This window comes from Felis catus, chromosome D2 (genome assembly GCF_018350175.1).
Source record: "Felis catus isolate Fca126 chromosome D2, F.catus_Fca126_mat1.0, whole genome shotgun sequence".
Classification (NCBI taxonomy): Eukaryota; Metazoa; Chordata; class Mammalia; order Carnivora; family Felidae; genus Felis; species Felis catus.
The window spans coordinates 31,278,592-31,292,823 of NC_058378.1; the positions used below are offsets into that span (position 1 = coordinate 31,278,592).

At 50.4% G+C, this 14,232-nt stretch overlaps 1 protein-coding gene across 7 annotated transcripts in view; it reads right to left on the reverse strand.

The window, feature by feature from the left end:
* Positions 1-14,232, reverse strand: part of LRRC20 (leucine rich repeat containing 20) — a 114,306-nt gene that overhangs the window by 81,981 nt on the left and 18,093 nt on the right. For 5 of the 7 annotated variants that reach the window (XM_045040102.1, XM_045040101.1, XM_045040100.1 and 2 more), the window contains exon 2: positions 740-884. In XM_045040102.1, coding sequence (XP_044896037.1) covers positions 740-821 — 82 coding nt within the window. In that variant the 5' untranslated portion in view covers positions 822-884. Of the gene's footprint in view, positions 1-739; positions 885-1,014; positions 1,130-6,483; positions 6,577-14,232 lie in introns of those variants that run through there. The other 2 variants (XM_023240519.2, XM_023240517.2) reach the window with 2 other exon arrangements.

Here is a 14,232-nt window from a genome sequence, read left to right on the forward strand (position 1 = left end):
CATGTCAGTGGCTCTAAGGGGGCACACACATGCCAGCGGGAGACACACACACACACACACACACACACATGCACACGCACACAATCCTTGTACATGCAAACAGGCAATAAATATCTGAATTCAATCACATAGGATGGTTTGCTTAGATGCTTAAAGTCTTGGCATAACTGTCTGGCCTAAAATACCACGACCAAGTCAAAGCAAAAAATACGTAAGACACAACTGAGGTGAAACGGTGGCGTGAAAAGGGGCCTGCAGGCTGAGGGACCTGGGAAAAGCCCACTTTGCCCTCGACCCTCACGTCCTCATCTGAAGACCAAGGCTGGTCATGCTTGGCGAGTGCCCGCTCTATTACAAGGCCACTGTGCAGAGTCAATACGGCACCACTCATGAGGCACCTGCACAGGGCCTGGTACACGGGGCTACTCGGCAGTGCCAGCTATTGTCACCTGGGTCAAGGGCACATAACACACTCAGAGTCAGCGGCAGTGCAAGGGCAGGCAGATCGGCTCCCAGCAAGCGGGAGCCCTCACGTAGTGTTTTTCAAACCTCTTTGTCCGCGGCCACGATAAGTCTCGCACTGCGGCCTGGTATACACAAACTGAACAACGACCGCAATGAGATTCCCCGGCACACTTCTCGTGATGAGGGCGCACACGGACACGGTCTCTTTGCTCTTCTCTTTCGATTTCACATCTAAATTGATTTCGCACACCGCCTACAGGGTGCCCTCACTCACCCAGGGTATCAGAGCCGCTCTCCACGGTCTCGTTGACCTTCCTTGCAACTCTGGCCACGGCCTCACCCATCTTCTTCAGCATGCAGGCGAGGGGGTCCTGCTGCCGGCCACCAGGCCGGTCTGCTGCTCACAAGGGGGCCTGTGCCTGGGGAAGACACAGGGCCATGAAGCGCCCGCCCCCCCCCACCCCCCCAGCCAGGGACCCATCCCTGAATCCACCCTCCCGTGGGACCCAGGCTGCAGGAAGCCTGCAGGGAAGGGCCCAGGCCACTCACTTCCTCCCGAGGGGCCCAGAGACCAGGCCACATGCAGCTCGGCCTTCGGAGCAGCCGATGTGCCCATCAGAGGGTGGATCCACACGTGTGACCTCACCGGACACAGGGCAAGCGCCTGAAACAGTGGCCAGGCGGGTGTGAGGGCGCAGGTATGTGCTGCCTGTGACTCACTTAACAGGCGGAGCAGAGGGGAGGAGGCGGAGCACAGCTCTGGGCTGGTGCCCTGTCCACAACCACCAGGACAGGTCCCCTAGCTCCCAGTTCACCTCACCCGGTACCTCTGCGGGGTCCCTCTTGCTTGCTGGGGAGTGGGGACACAGAGGCAACTGCAGCCGGTCTGACCAGTCAGAGCTCAGTCTGCTTGGTCTGTGGCCTCTAAGAATTCCCTTCCCACCTGTCAACATGGAGGGAAGGCTACGGTTTTATACGGCTTTAGCCAGCAGACCTGATGATCAGCCTGGTGCAGAGTTTATCCGCCAGAGCCAGAAGGAAAAAGAGGGGGGTGGGGTGAGGAAACAAGAGAAGGGAAATTGGATCACTGGGGGAGAAAAGGCTTAAAGAAGCTTGTGGAACACAATCAAAATTCTTAGGTGGCAAAGACATGAAGGAGCAAACTAGACAGGTCTCCAACTCCCTGTTTATTACAGAGAAGGAAACTGAGGCACAGAGAGGGACCAGATGACCTGGCCAAGGTCAAAGAGAGTAAATGGCAACAATCTGGCCAGCCCAGCTCCACATCCAGTGCTCACCTCTTTACAAAAGTTGCCCCCAACACCAGCAGCAGCACCCCAGGGACAGAATGAACTTGGGGCCAAGGTCAGTGCCCATTCCCAGCTTCAAAGACAGCTAGGTTGCTCAATGAACTCGCCCTGAGGGTCAGAGGCAGAAGCATGTGAGGACAGAGAGAAGGAGGTGAGGGTAGTGCTCGGAGCTGCTAACAGAGACCATGAAAAAGGCCCTATGTGCTCAGCTACACAGGCAGGGCAGGCAAGGCTGAGCTGGGGCTGGCCAAGCCCCCCTTCCACTGAGTGACAGGGGTGAATTCCGTGTACGGGTGCATCTCACCAAGGAGGCTGACACTGAAGGTTTGAGACACACAGTGCAGCGGAAAAAGACCGTTTTTTGAAGACAGGTCTAGTGCCCAACTCTGCCATTTATTAGTTCAGAAGCCCTGGGAAAGATTCCTAACTACTCTCAGCTGTAGTTTCTTCATCTGAGAAGGAGATCTTAGTAACACCCATCTCACTGGATTCATATGAGGGCTGAACAGAAATACATACATCTTTCCTGGGCCCAGGGCCCAGGACATGTAGGTCTGAACAACTTATAAAGAGGATAAAACAGTACACATGCAGACATGACACTGGCCTCTAATCCCAGTTTCATACCCATGTGACTTTGAACAAACAACTCAGTGGAACTCATCTTTGAGGAATGACTAGAATCTCCCTCTCCACCTCCAGGAAGTCCTCCCTGACTAGAATCTCCCTCTCCACCTCCAGGAAGCCCTCAGTGCTTTCTCCTCCCTCTGAGTTTCAGCAGCACTTAAGGTCTTAGCACAAGCCACTTGGGTTGTTTATGAGCATTTTACAGTATACATATTTGTCTCCCGAGTCAGCCTGTGTGCAGCTTGAGACAGGGAGCAGATCTACACTGTGCTCTCCCCTGCATTTTATACCACATGCTGAATACAGATGCCCAGTTAGTATCCTTCGGTGGTGATGATGATGATCAACAGCCACCATTTGGGTTTCAGATCTACATACAAGACAAGCCAGTGGATTCTTACAATAAATCTAAGGCACTGTCTAAATGAGAAGGGTCCTATAGTCAAATGCCTACAAGTGCTAGGTAGGCAACTTGCGTAAGGTGGGCCAGGGTGGGCCAGTGGGGAATAGTGGTGACTATGGCAAACTAAACCCAACACCTCCACCATGCTGCCCTTAGGACCATCCCTTAAGCCTGAGTCATAGCAATGTCGTCGGGGTCTCGGCGACTTACTCTAACCCCTATGAATGGGAAAACTGAGGGTCCCAGAAGGGAGGTAAATGAGCTAAATGCAAACAGAAACCTAGGCCTCCTAATCCCAGCCTAAGAGTCTTCCTACTGTTCCATGTTCCTTCCTTGCCCTATCTCCAGTATTTGTCATCAATAATCACAAACATGTATTGAGCATCCACTAAGGTATCGGGCATAAGAATGAAGAGGACAGAAATACAGGACATAGCTCTGACTTGTGATTTTCATGGAGAGCTTTCTAGGAAACATACCGAGGCAATCCTGGCCACACGGCACAAGGGCAAGAGAAGGTAGATCTCTAAGCCGCCCAGGGTCTGTGCTAGCCCTGAGTGGGATTCCCTAGGCTGATTCACTTTCAACCAGGTCCTATACTTACAATTCTACTAGCTGCCACCAGGTAAGGTGGGGACAGGGCGGGGGTGCCGTAGGCCATTGAGCCCACTGATGAAAACCAGTCAAATTAAAAACCTCACCCCTGGTGGCAAGCTAAGACACGCTATGGTGTGGGTCGGAGAATGGGCATCAAAGCAGGAACAGGAGTGACCTGCAAAGTCTGGGAGGCAGAGCAGGTAACTAGGAGGAAGGGCCCCGTACAATCCAGAGGATGCTCTGGGTAGCACAGATGTACCCTAGACCTCCAAGAAGTTCCTGCTGCCTAAAATCGCCACCCTCACTAACTGGCCAGGAAACCCCCTTCCCCTCACCTCCCCTCCCCTCTCAAGGGAGAATTCCTTCATAAAGTCCAGCTGATTGTCCCTCTCCCAGGTCAGACGACAAAGGCTTGTCCCTCTGGCACAGAAAGGACTGTGAAATAGGAGCCTGGCAGGGCCAGGTATGGCATAAGGCCCAAGATGGGAGCAACGGGCCCAGACTGAGGGAAGACCAGATGGGATGATGGGAGCCAGTACTGGGTCCCTAAAAGGGCACTGCGAGGTTGTCCAGCTTCACTGACTGCTCCCTTTAGATCCAACCCAATACTAGTCCTCTTTGACAAAAGAAAAAAAAAAAAAAAAAAAAAAAGGAAGATATATTTAGCATATAACAACCCCCAAAAGGAGGTAGAGATAAAAATAAAGTTGCTCCTGTTTTCTGTTTTTGAGAAAAATAGGAAACTTTCTGGGTCACATAAGTGGCACAGAGAGCTATGGCCCTACTTCTAACTGAATGCAAAGGGCCCTAGGCATGGCTGCCCCCAGGGTATCAGGGCCCCTGTCTATATAAACAACATGAGTCAGCCAATCTGCATGTCAGCACCATTCTGGCCACCAAATCTCTTGCAATCCTACAAAAGAAATGTTATGCTGGCCAGTGGAAGCAATCAGCATGCGAGGGAGCCCTCCTGGAACCAGAACCCACCTACAGGACCCCAGGGTAACCCCACAGGGTCAAGTCTGAGCTCCTTGAGGCATCTGGCCAACCCCACAGGCAGAGGTGATGGTAGAAGGAAGTCAGAGTGTCCCCAAGGGACTGCCTCTGCTAAGGGAAGCCTTAGCTAATTTCAAGGCGAGTGCTCCAAATCGTGGAGACCCTGGAGCACAGGGTCCAAAGCCATACTCGCTGCTGCTACCCCAGCAACACATTCCTCTCCATACACCCCCACCTCCCCTTTCCTCAGAGTGTGCATCATAGTCTCAGGAAATGTTTAAATCCAGCAAATATCTTCTGGGCACCTCCTAAAAGGCCCACACAGGGGGGAGTCAAGTTACAGACACAGGGCATGGGCCAGAATGAGCCTCCCCTGACTAGGAGAAACTGAGTGACAAAAGGAAGAATGAGCCAGATGCCGGCAGGGCCATGATGCCAGGCCCAAGGAGCATGTGTGCCCCCTGCATGAAGGGGAGAGAGACATGGTCTGAGCAAAGGGACCCAAAGAGATGAGAGAAAGAGGAGACAGGTGGCCAATTTGTCTGTCCCCAGACTGCTGGGGGAGGGAGCTGTAGGACCTCCTAGAACTCTGTCCTCCGTTTTTCTGCAGTGAGCTAGGGAAAGTTTTTTGAGGACAGCCTAAGACCAGAGTTTGGAAAGTTAGCAGGGTTTGTGAGCAGCCGCATTTGTAAAACGGAAATTCCACCTCCCTTGCTGGGTTTTGAAAAGAAAATGAGATATAACTTTCTAGAAAGGCCTTTGCAAACCTTAAGCACTTCCCACACTGATGCATGACGAGTCGGTGATTGAACAAGGAAAGACGGTAAGTTAGGATGTAATAAACTGAATGCCAGAAAAGTTGTCTTCCTTTGTGGGAGCTGGCAACAGGCCCTCCTGGATCTATAACCTAGCTTCACCCGGAGACAAGGCTGGAGGAGGGAGGATTTTTGCTCGAACCCTGACTGCAGCCCGCTGCCGGGGCTCCTGTCATCACCAGTGAGAATACTACCTTATCTGGAGCCCCGAGATCCCTGCAAAGGAGCTGTTGCGACACCCCTTCCGCACCAGCTGCTCCTATATTTAGTTACTGGTGTGGTCACTTGGGAACTTTAGAGCCTGGCAGCCGCTCCAAAGGGCAACTCGAGCCTCTTGAGCCATGTGTGCAAGCTTCCCCACCGCTGGCTCCTGCGGGTCCTTCCGGCCACGCCAAGCGGGGGAGCAGGTGGGAAGGTGAGAGGCTGAGGGCTGGATGGTATCCAAATAGCCCCAAAAGCCCTCGAGACCTGGACAGGGTTGACCCACTTTTCTACCCAAGGGAAAGCAGTCCGCTGGGGCATGAGCGGGACGGGCCGGCGCCTGGTTTTGAGCCTTGGGGTTCGAAGCGCCGTGGGCGCTCTGCTCCGGGCACCTAGGCACCCTGGGACGGCGTCTCCAAGGTGTGTGCGCCGGGGCCAGGCCAGGGTCCCCGCGCCTGGCACAAGGGGAACGCCTCACTCGTCTACCCCACCCCCCGGCGCCCGCAGCCAATGGCTCCTCGTCGCCGGCCCCCGGCTCGCGCGGCAGGCGGGGACTGGGAGAATAAAGCAGGCAGTGGGAGAACGCTGATGCTAGCCGAGGGGCGAGGACTCCCGCGCTGCCCGGAGGCCAGGAGGCATGCTCCGAGGCAGGCGTCTGCAGGCCCTCAGAACGGAAGCAAGCCCAGAAAACGCTGCTTCAGGAACGAAATACACAACAGCTTCTACCGGCAAGGGCGCCTCCCGCGGGGACCAAGGCCCGGCACCGCTTCCCCCGGCTCCCTATTCCCTGCCACCGCTGCGCCCACTCCCGCGAGCCAACCGGGGTCCAGCAGCAGTTTGCAAACAGGAGCCGGCACGTCGCCGGGCCCCTTGGCACTGCAGAAGCCGCAGCTGATGCACCGCTGCTCTTTCCACCCGGTGACCTGGGGGAGGGGTGAGGACGCTGCAGAAACGGGGGCACTTCTCTCCCTCTCGCCCCCAGCCCTCCAGCGCTCAGCCTCAGACTACATTTACTTTGCGGGGCACGAAGCGTGGGGACCCGTTCTGGGCCGCTCTCTGCTCCACTTACAGCGACAATGCCTCCTAGCGCCCTGCGCAGCGCAGTCACGCTCCCTCGGCCGCCGGCGGCGCCCCATGCAACAGCGGCGCGCTGGAGCGGGCGGGGCGCGGAGCGCGGGACCGCGGGCTCTGCGCGCACGGCCGCTCGGCCAATCGCCGCGCGGGCATAGATGCCGGGGCGGGAGCAGGCCGCGGGCCCGGGCCGCGCGCAGCCAATCAGTGAGCCGGTCCTCACGCTGCGCCCGGGAGCGGCGCGCGCGGAAAAGCGGCCCGCGCGCTCTCGTCCGCAGGGTGGATCCGCTTTGTGTGCGGCTTCTGGAGGGAAAACAACGAACGTGGGTGTAGACGGTTCGAACGTGTCGCACAGACCCCGAAATCAATAAATAGGACTCCAGATTCTTCTCGACAGAACAGACTTGAATTAGCCAGATCAGGGGCACTTTGAGAAACGTGAAGATGGGAGGATAGAAAACTTTTCACGTGATGACTTCAGCTGCCCATTCGGGTTGTTAGAGACAATTGTGGCTGCACTAAGTTATCTCACCTTTCTAAATTCCAGCATTCTCCTCTATACAGTAGGAATTAAAATACATAAATACTTTACAGGGGGTCACTGTGAGGATTAACACATGAAATGTTCCGGGCAGCGCTGAGCATGACAGCTCAGGGAAAGGTGGCTGCTTCACAGGTCTTTATTTATGGAGGACTCACCATATACCCTTTACAAGGCACTATGGAGACGACCAAAGAAGCGAGGCTCCTGACTCAACCCATGGCAATGATCAACATGTCAAATGCTCTAAAAGCGTGTATTAAATATGTAGGAGTTCTGAAGAAAGAACATTTAACTCGGCCTCCGGGGACTGGGGCAGTCAGATAAGGAACACACACTCCCCTGGGTCTTGATGGATGTTACCGGTTGAATTGTCTTCCCCAAAAGAGGTATCTTGAAGTCTTAACCCCCAGTACCTCAGAAAGTGGCCTTATTTGGATCATTGCAGATACTAGGTAAGATAAAATCATACTGGAGTAGGGTGTGAGTGGTGTTATAGGAAAAGACAGACACACAGGGGGAAGGGCATGTGAATACAGAGGCAGAGATGGGAGTGATGTGCCTAGAAGCCAAGGAACCCCAAGGACTGTGTGGGCAAGGACCCGAAGGTAGGAAGAAGCAAGAAAGGAAGTAACTCTGCAGACATCTTGATTTTGGACTTCAAGCCTCCAGAACTATGAGAAAACATATTTCTTTTAAGTCACACAGTTTGTGGCAATTTGGAAACGAATACAATGGATGAGTAGGAATAAAGGGAAGGGGAGGAGAAATGCCTCCAAGGAAAGTCTTTCAACCTGAATGCCTTGTGTATGCAGGATCCTGTGTCTCAGGGTATGTCAAGTGCAAACAGACACAGACCCGCCTTCAAGGGGTTACCACTCAGGTGGATGCCTGAGTGGCCATGTTTTCTGACTCCTTCTCAGGAAAACTGTCTATGGAAGTCTTTCCCCAAACTCGTCATCACTCTATCCCTGCCACATACATACCAGGCACAAGATACAAATAATAATTGGATCAAGTCCTGTTCTGCCCAAGCCAAGATCCTCACTACTCTGCAAAGAGCAACCCCGACAACTTGTTTCACTTAAAACCACCCTTACAGGGCACCTGGCTGGCTCAGTCAGTAGACTATGCATCTCTTAATCTTGGGGTCAGGAATTCTAGTCCTATGTTGGGTATCATCATAAAACTTACTTTAAAAAAAAAGCCACCAGCCTTATGTCTCTGGCCGATTTCCACACGTGGATGTCTACTCTTCCCTGCCAGGCCATACACAGATCTGAGATTGCCAGTGCGGTGCTTCTGTGCACATAGTAAGGTCTCAGTAAATGCCATTGGCTGATGGTCCCAGCCTAAGGGATCCCATATTCGTGCCTTATCATACTCAGTCCTATCTCCCAGGAGTTCCATCCTGGACCCTCCAACTCTACACGGGCAAGACTCCTGCCCAGCTCAAACACCACGTCTTCTGCACTTACTGCGCCATGCCCATTACTCTGCCATCTCTGCACCAGTCTTTCCTCCCAAGACTCTGCCTGATTTCAAATCAACCAGAGCTTGGCACACGGTAAGTGCTTGTATCAGTCAGCACTTTGTTTTCCTGTCTAATAAAGCACCGCCACAGGCAGAAGTGTCTTAAAGCAATAAATATTTATTTAGTTCGTGATTTTACGGGTCAGCATTTTAGGTTGGGCTCAGCTGGGCAGTTCTTCTGGTCTCAGCTGGATTCCCTGATGCATCCGGGGAGAGTAGCTAGGCAGCCAGAGGCCTCTGCTTCTGGGGAGATGGGTCATTCTCAACTGAGGTAGCTGGGCCACAGGTCTCTCATCCACCAGCAGGCTAGCCCAGGCTGGTTAACACACAGCCACGTGGTTCCCAGAGCAAGAGTGGAATCAGGCAAGGAAGGTCTCTGGAGGTCTAGGCTCAAAACTGGCATAAACAACACTTCCATAGTCGTATTGACTAAACCGAGTCACAAGTCCAACCCAGGTTCAAGGGCAGGGAAATAGACTCCATCTTCTGATGGCCGGAGCAGCGATGTCCCATTGCAAGGAACATGGTTACAGGGGCAGGTAGAGAATCAAGGCTAGTTTTGCATTCTACTGCAGTGCTCAATAAATATTCCCATGATACCCAGCACACAGTGGGTGCTCGGTCAATATCGATCGGCAGTGCTAAGATTTTCAATCGTGATGTTTACTGATCTCATTCAACACAGTGAATTGGTAAAACGTTATCTCTCACTCACAAGATATCCATTGCCACCTTCAGTTTCAGCATAACAAATGAGAGGGTCAGGGCTGGGCAAGGGAAAGCCCCACTGAAGCTTCTCAGTTAAGAAGTTCAGCTGGCCCCAAACAGGCTCCTGCTCCGGCTCCGGAGCATCTTTGGAGGTCTGGGCCCCATAGAGACCTGGTCCAAGTGTGGTCACCCAGATGGAAGCCATACACCTTCACCTGTAAACAGAGAGAGGCTTGGGTATTTGCCAGAGCTCAAAAACGGCCCAGTGGCTTTCCTGAAAGCCTCCCAGCTGCCTGCCAGATAGGAAACCTCTTGTGCAATGGCAAATCGTTATCTGGCTATTTCCTGAGGGGGTGCCCCTTGCTCAGCAGGATAAATTCTCAGCGTACCTGTGGACACTATCCTGTGGCCAAAGCCAGCAGCTCGACTCCAATGACTAAGAGCCCTAATGGGGGACCACTTCCCATCAAGAAATTACTACAATCAATGTCAAGTAGGATAAATCCTAATCCAATACGACTAGTGTCCTTATAAAAAGGGGAAATTTGGACACAAACAAATATGCATAAAGGGAAGACAATGTGAAGAGACACAGGGAGAAGAGGGACATCTACAGGCCTCAAGGATTGAGGCCTGGAACAGATCTCCTCTCAGCCCTCAGCAGGAACCAGCCCCGCCAACATGTTGATGTCACACTTCCCGGCCTCCAGAGCTGTGAGACAACTGTGGTACTTTGTTACAGCAGCCCTAGAAAACCAATACAAGACCTTTAATGTCTCCTTCTCCAGCCGGTTCTCCCCATCTTTGTTCTTATTGTACACCCCTTGAGGGAAAAGTACATTTAGGTAGGAACAAAACCTGAAGTCCCATTGACCTGTGTGAGCCAGAGCCTGCGTATCATCCTGTGCCTTCCTGAGTCCTCCACGGTGGGCCACGCCCCTGCCCGGAGCTGAGTTAGCAACAGGCAGGAACTCGAGGTCCCAACACATCACTATCATCCTAAGCGGAAGAGCAGTTCACCCAGACCCTCTTCCAGAAGTTTCAGCCTGGTCGGAGGTACCCACCGTGGGGACCCCTCCAGGACTGCAAGGTTTGCAAAGAGGAGCAGGAAGCAGTCACTTCCCTCAGGACACAAGCACTCTGCCATGACAAGTACGATTTGTACAAAACGTGACTTTATTTTTTTTGATGTTTATTTATTTTTTTTTGTTGTTGTTTTTGAAGGAGAGAGAGACAGAGTGTGAGGGGGGAGGGGCAGAGAGAGAGGGAGATGCAGAATCCGAAGCAGGCTCCAGGCTCTGAGCACAGAGCCTGACACGGGGGCACGAATTCACAAGCAGTGAGATCATGCTCTGAGCCAAAGTCAGATGCTTAACTGACTGAGCCACTCAGGTGCCCCCCAAAAGTGACTTTAATAAAGCGTTTCTCAAGCTTCGGCTGTGGCTGATATTTGCTTTACCTGAACCCACCCGCCTGGTAGTGAACTTGAGCCAGCTGTACAGACTCAGAGAGTTCATTCTGCACGTTCCTTTCCAGCTCTGCACTCAGTGGTGCCACCTTGGTTATTGGAAATTGTATGATGGGAGGGTTTATACCATGGGAATCAGCACACGCCCTAAATTGGGACTTTTTTTCTTGGAGAGGTAGTTTACCAGCACACGATACTACTATTTACTTTTTTCCCCTTTAAATTGACTCATGTTTTAATGTTTATTTTAAAAGAAAACTTTGTATCCTTACTACACATGGAAAGTAGTATCATTTGTCATAGATAGAAAGTAACCAGAAAAATAAATATGGTTAAGTCAGTTATATCCCAATAAAACTGGAAAAACATGTTACATATAATGAAATGACTGAAATGACACAGCATTATTGTTGCCTGCTGACGGCCTGCTCCAGAGGCTGTTCTCTTTGTTATAAAAGGAGGCCAGCAAGTGCTAGGGAGAGAGTAAAGACACGGCAGTGCCTTGGTTAATTCACAATGATTGGACGAAATTTAAAAAGGGAATCCCGGGGCGCCTGGGTGGCGCAGTCGGTTAGGCGTCCGACTTCAGCCAGGTCACGATCTCGCGGTCCGTGAGTTCGAGCCCCGCGTCGGGCTCTGGGCTGATGGCTCAGAGCCTGGAGCCTGTTTCCGATTCTGTGTCTCCCTCTCTCTCTGCCCCTCCCCCGTTCATGCTCTGTCTCTCTCTCTGTCCCAAAAATAAATAAACGTTGAAAAAAAAAATTTTAAAAGGGAATCCCTCTCTCAAAGCAGTGCTCCTGGACCTCCAAGAATACAGCTCCCACCTTGGGAAAGACTGTCCTATTACAATGGAGAACTGAGGGTTCAGCGATATCAAGTAAAGTGTTTCAGGGAAAGGCTGCTCCCAATTTTCCCACCAATCACAGGAAAATATTCCCCTTGAAGAAGTCTTAAAGGATGAGCTGAATTCCAGTAGGCACAGAAGGCCAAGAAGGGCATGTGAGAGAGAAAGGAATAGGGAAGGGAAGACCATTCCTGGAGTGGGGTTCAGCTTGAGCACAGGTTTAGAAGCCAGGAGGCAGAAAGTATTCTGGGAACACCCAAGTGCTCACCTCCAACTGAGGCCTTGAGGATAAGGGGCCATGGGAATGGCATGCAAATGTATGTTGAGTCATCACAAGAACCTTTGCTCTTGGGATGACAAGGTGGTACTTGACTTCCTGGGTGTTTCAGTTAGCTTTTGCTTTGCAATAAACCACCCTGAAATTTAGCAGCTTACAACAACAGACATGTATTATTCCTTACAGTTCTGTAGGTCAGCTGGACAGTTCTGGTCTGAACTGGCTGGGCTGATCTCTGCAGTCAGCTGGCACCTGGCTGGGGCCAATGGTCTAGAACAGCCTCACTCCCGTTATCCATGCAGTTGGTAGGCTGTTGGTGGAGGGGCCTCAGTGAGGACAGACTGGGACCTTTGCACTACGTGGTCTCTTACGACCCAGGGGACCAGCTCAGTCTAAAAGACAAGCCCATGGTGAAAGCACCTTTCAAGCCTCTGCCTAGTGGCACAAACTTTCCATTACCTCATTAGCCAAAACATGGCCAAGCACAGAGACAATATGGAAGGGCCACTAAGGGAGTAGATACAGAGAGGAGTAAACACATTGCAACGGTAACTGCAACCATCCCCCCACAGCACGTAATGGAAAGCTTTGAAAACCTACAAGCAAGGTAGTGACCTGATTAGAGAGGCACTCTGGGAGGAAGGAACAGAGCGTGGGATGATGTGAAATAACAACAACAACAACAACAACAGCTTATACCTAAATGGGATATAGTTTAGACCTAAACAGTTTATACCTAAAATGTCACTTTTTCCACCAGGCACTTCGTGTTATCTATTCCGTCTTACACACACACACACACACACACACACACACACACACACACACACACACCTGTTAGCAGCCCCATTTTAAAGATGAGGAAACTGTAATCCCTATCAAAATAACCCCAGCATTCTTCACAGAGCTAGAAAAAATAATGCTAAAATTTGTATGGAACCAGAAAAGACCCCAAACAGCCAAAGAAATCTTGAAAAAGAAAACCAAAGCAGGAGGCATCACAGTCCCGGACTTCAAGCTGTATTACATCAAGACAGTATGGTACTGGCACAAGAACAGACACTCAGATCAACGGAACAGATCAGAGGACCCAGAAATGGACCCACAAATGTATGGCCAACTAACCTTCCACAAAGCAGGAAAGCGTATCCAATGGAATAAAGACAGGCTCTTCCGCAAATGGTGTTGGGAAAACTGGACAGCGACATGCAGAAAAATGAACCTGGACCACTTTCTTACACCATACAAAAAAAAAACTCAAAATGAATGAAAGACCTAAATGTAAGACAGAAGTCATCAAAATCCTAGAGGAGAAAACAGGCAACAACCTCTGTGACCTCGGCTGCAGCAACTTCTTACATGACGTGTCTCTAGAGGCAAGGGTAACTAACAAAAGCAAAAATGAATTATTGGGACCTCATCAAGATAAGAACCTTCTGCACAGCAAAGGAAACAATCAACAAAACTAAAAGGCAACCAATGGAACGAGAAAAGATATTTGCAAACGACATATCAGGGGTTAGTATCCAAAATCTATAAAGAACTTATCAAACTCAACACCGAAAAAACAAATAATCCAGTGAAGAAATGAGAAGACACGAATAGACACTTTTCCAAACAAGACATCCAGATGGCCAACGGACACATGAAAAAATGCTCAACATCACTCATCATCATGGAAATATAAATCAAAACCACAATGAGATAACCACCTCATACCAATCAGAATGGCTAACATTCACAACTCAGGACACAACAGATGTTTGCAAGGATGCAGAGAAAGAGGAACCCTTTTGCACTGCTGGTGGGAACGCAAACTGGTGTAGCCACTCTGGAAAACGGTATGGAGGTTCCTCAAAAGGTTACAAATAGAACTACCCTATGACCCAGCAATTGCACTACTAGGAATTTATCCAAAGGACGCAAAAATGCTGATTTGAAGGGGCATATGCATCCCAATGTTTACAGCAGCACTATCAACAATAGCCAAATTATGCAAAGAGCCCAAATGTCCACAGACTGATGAACGGATAAAGAAAATGTGCTGGGTATATATAGAGAGATAGATAGAGATATATAGATACATAACATTTAAATGTTACATATATATATATAGGTATATATATATATGCACATATATATACACATATATATACCCATATATATAAAATATACATATATATAATTTAATATTACTCAGAGATCAAAAATAATGAAATCTTACCATTTGCAACAACATAGATGGACCTAAAGTGTATTATGCTAAGCAAAATAAATCAGAGAAAGACAAATATCCTATGATTTCACTCACATATGGAATGTAAGAAACAAAACTGATGAACAAGGGGAAGGGAAGCAAAGATAAGATAAAAACAG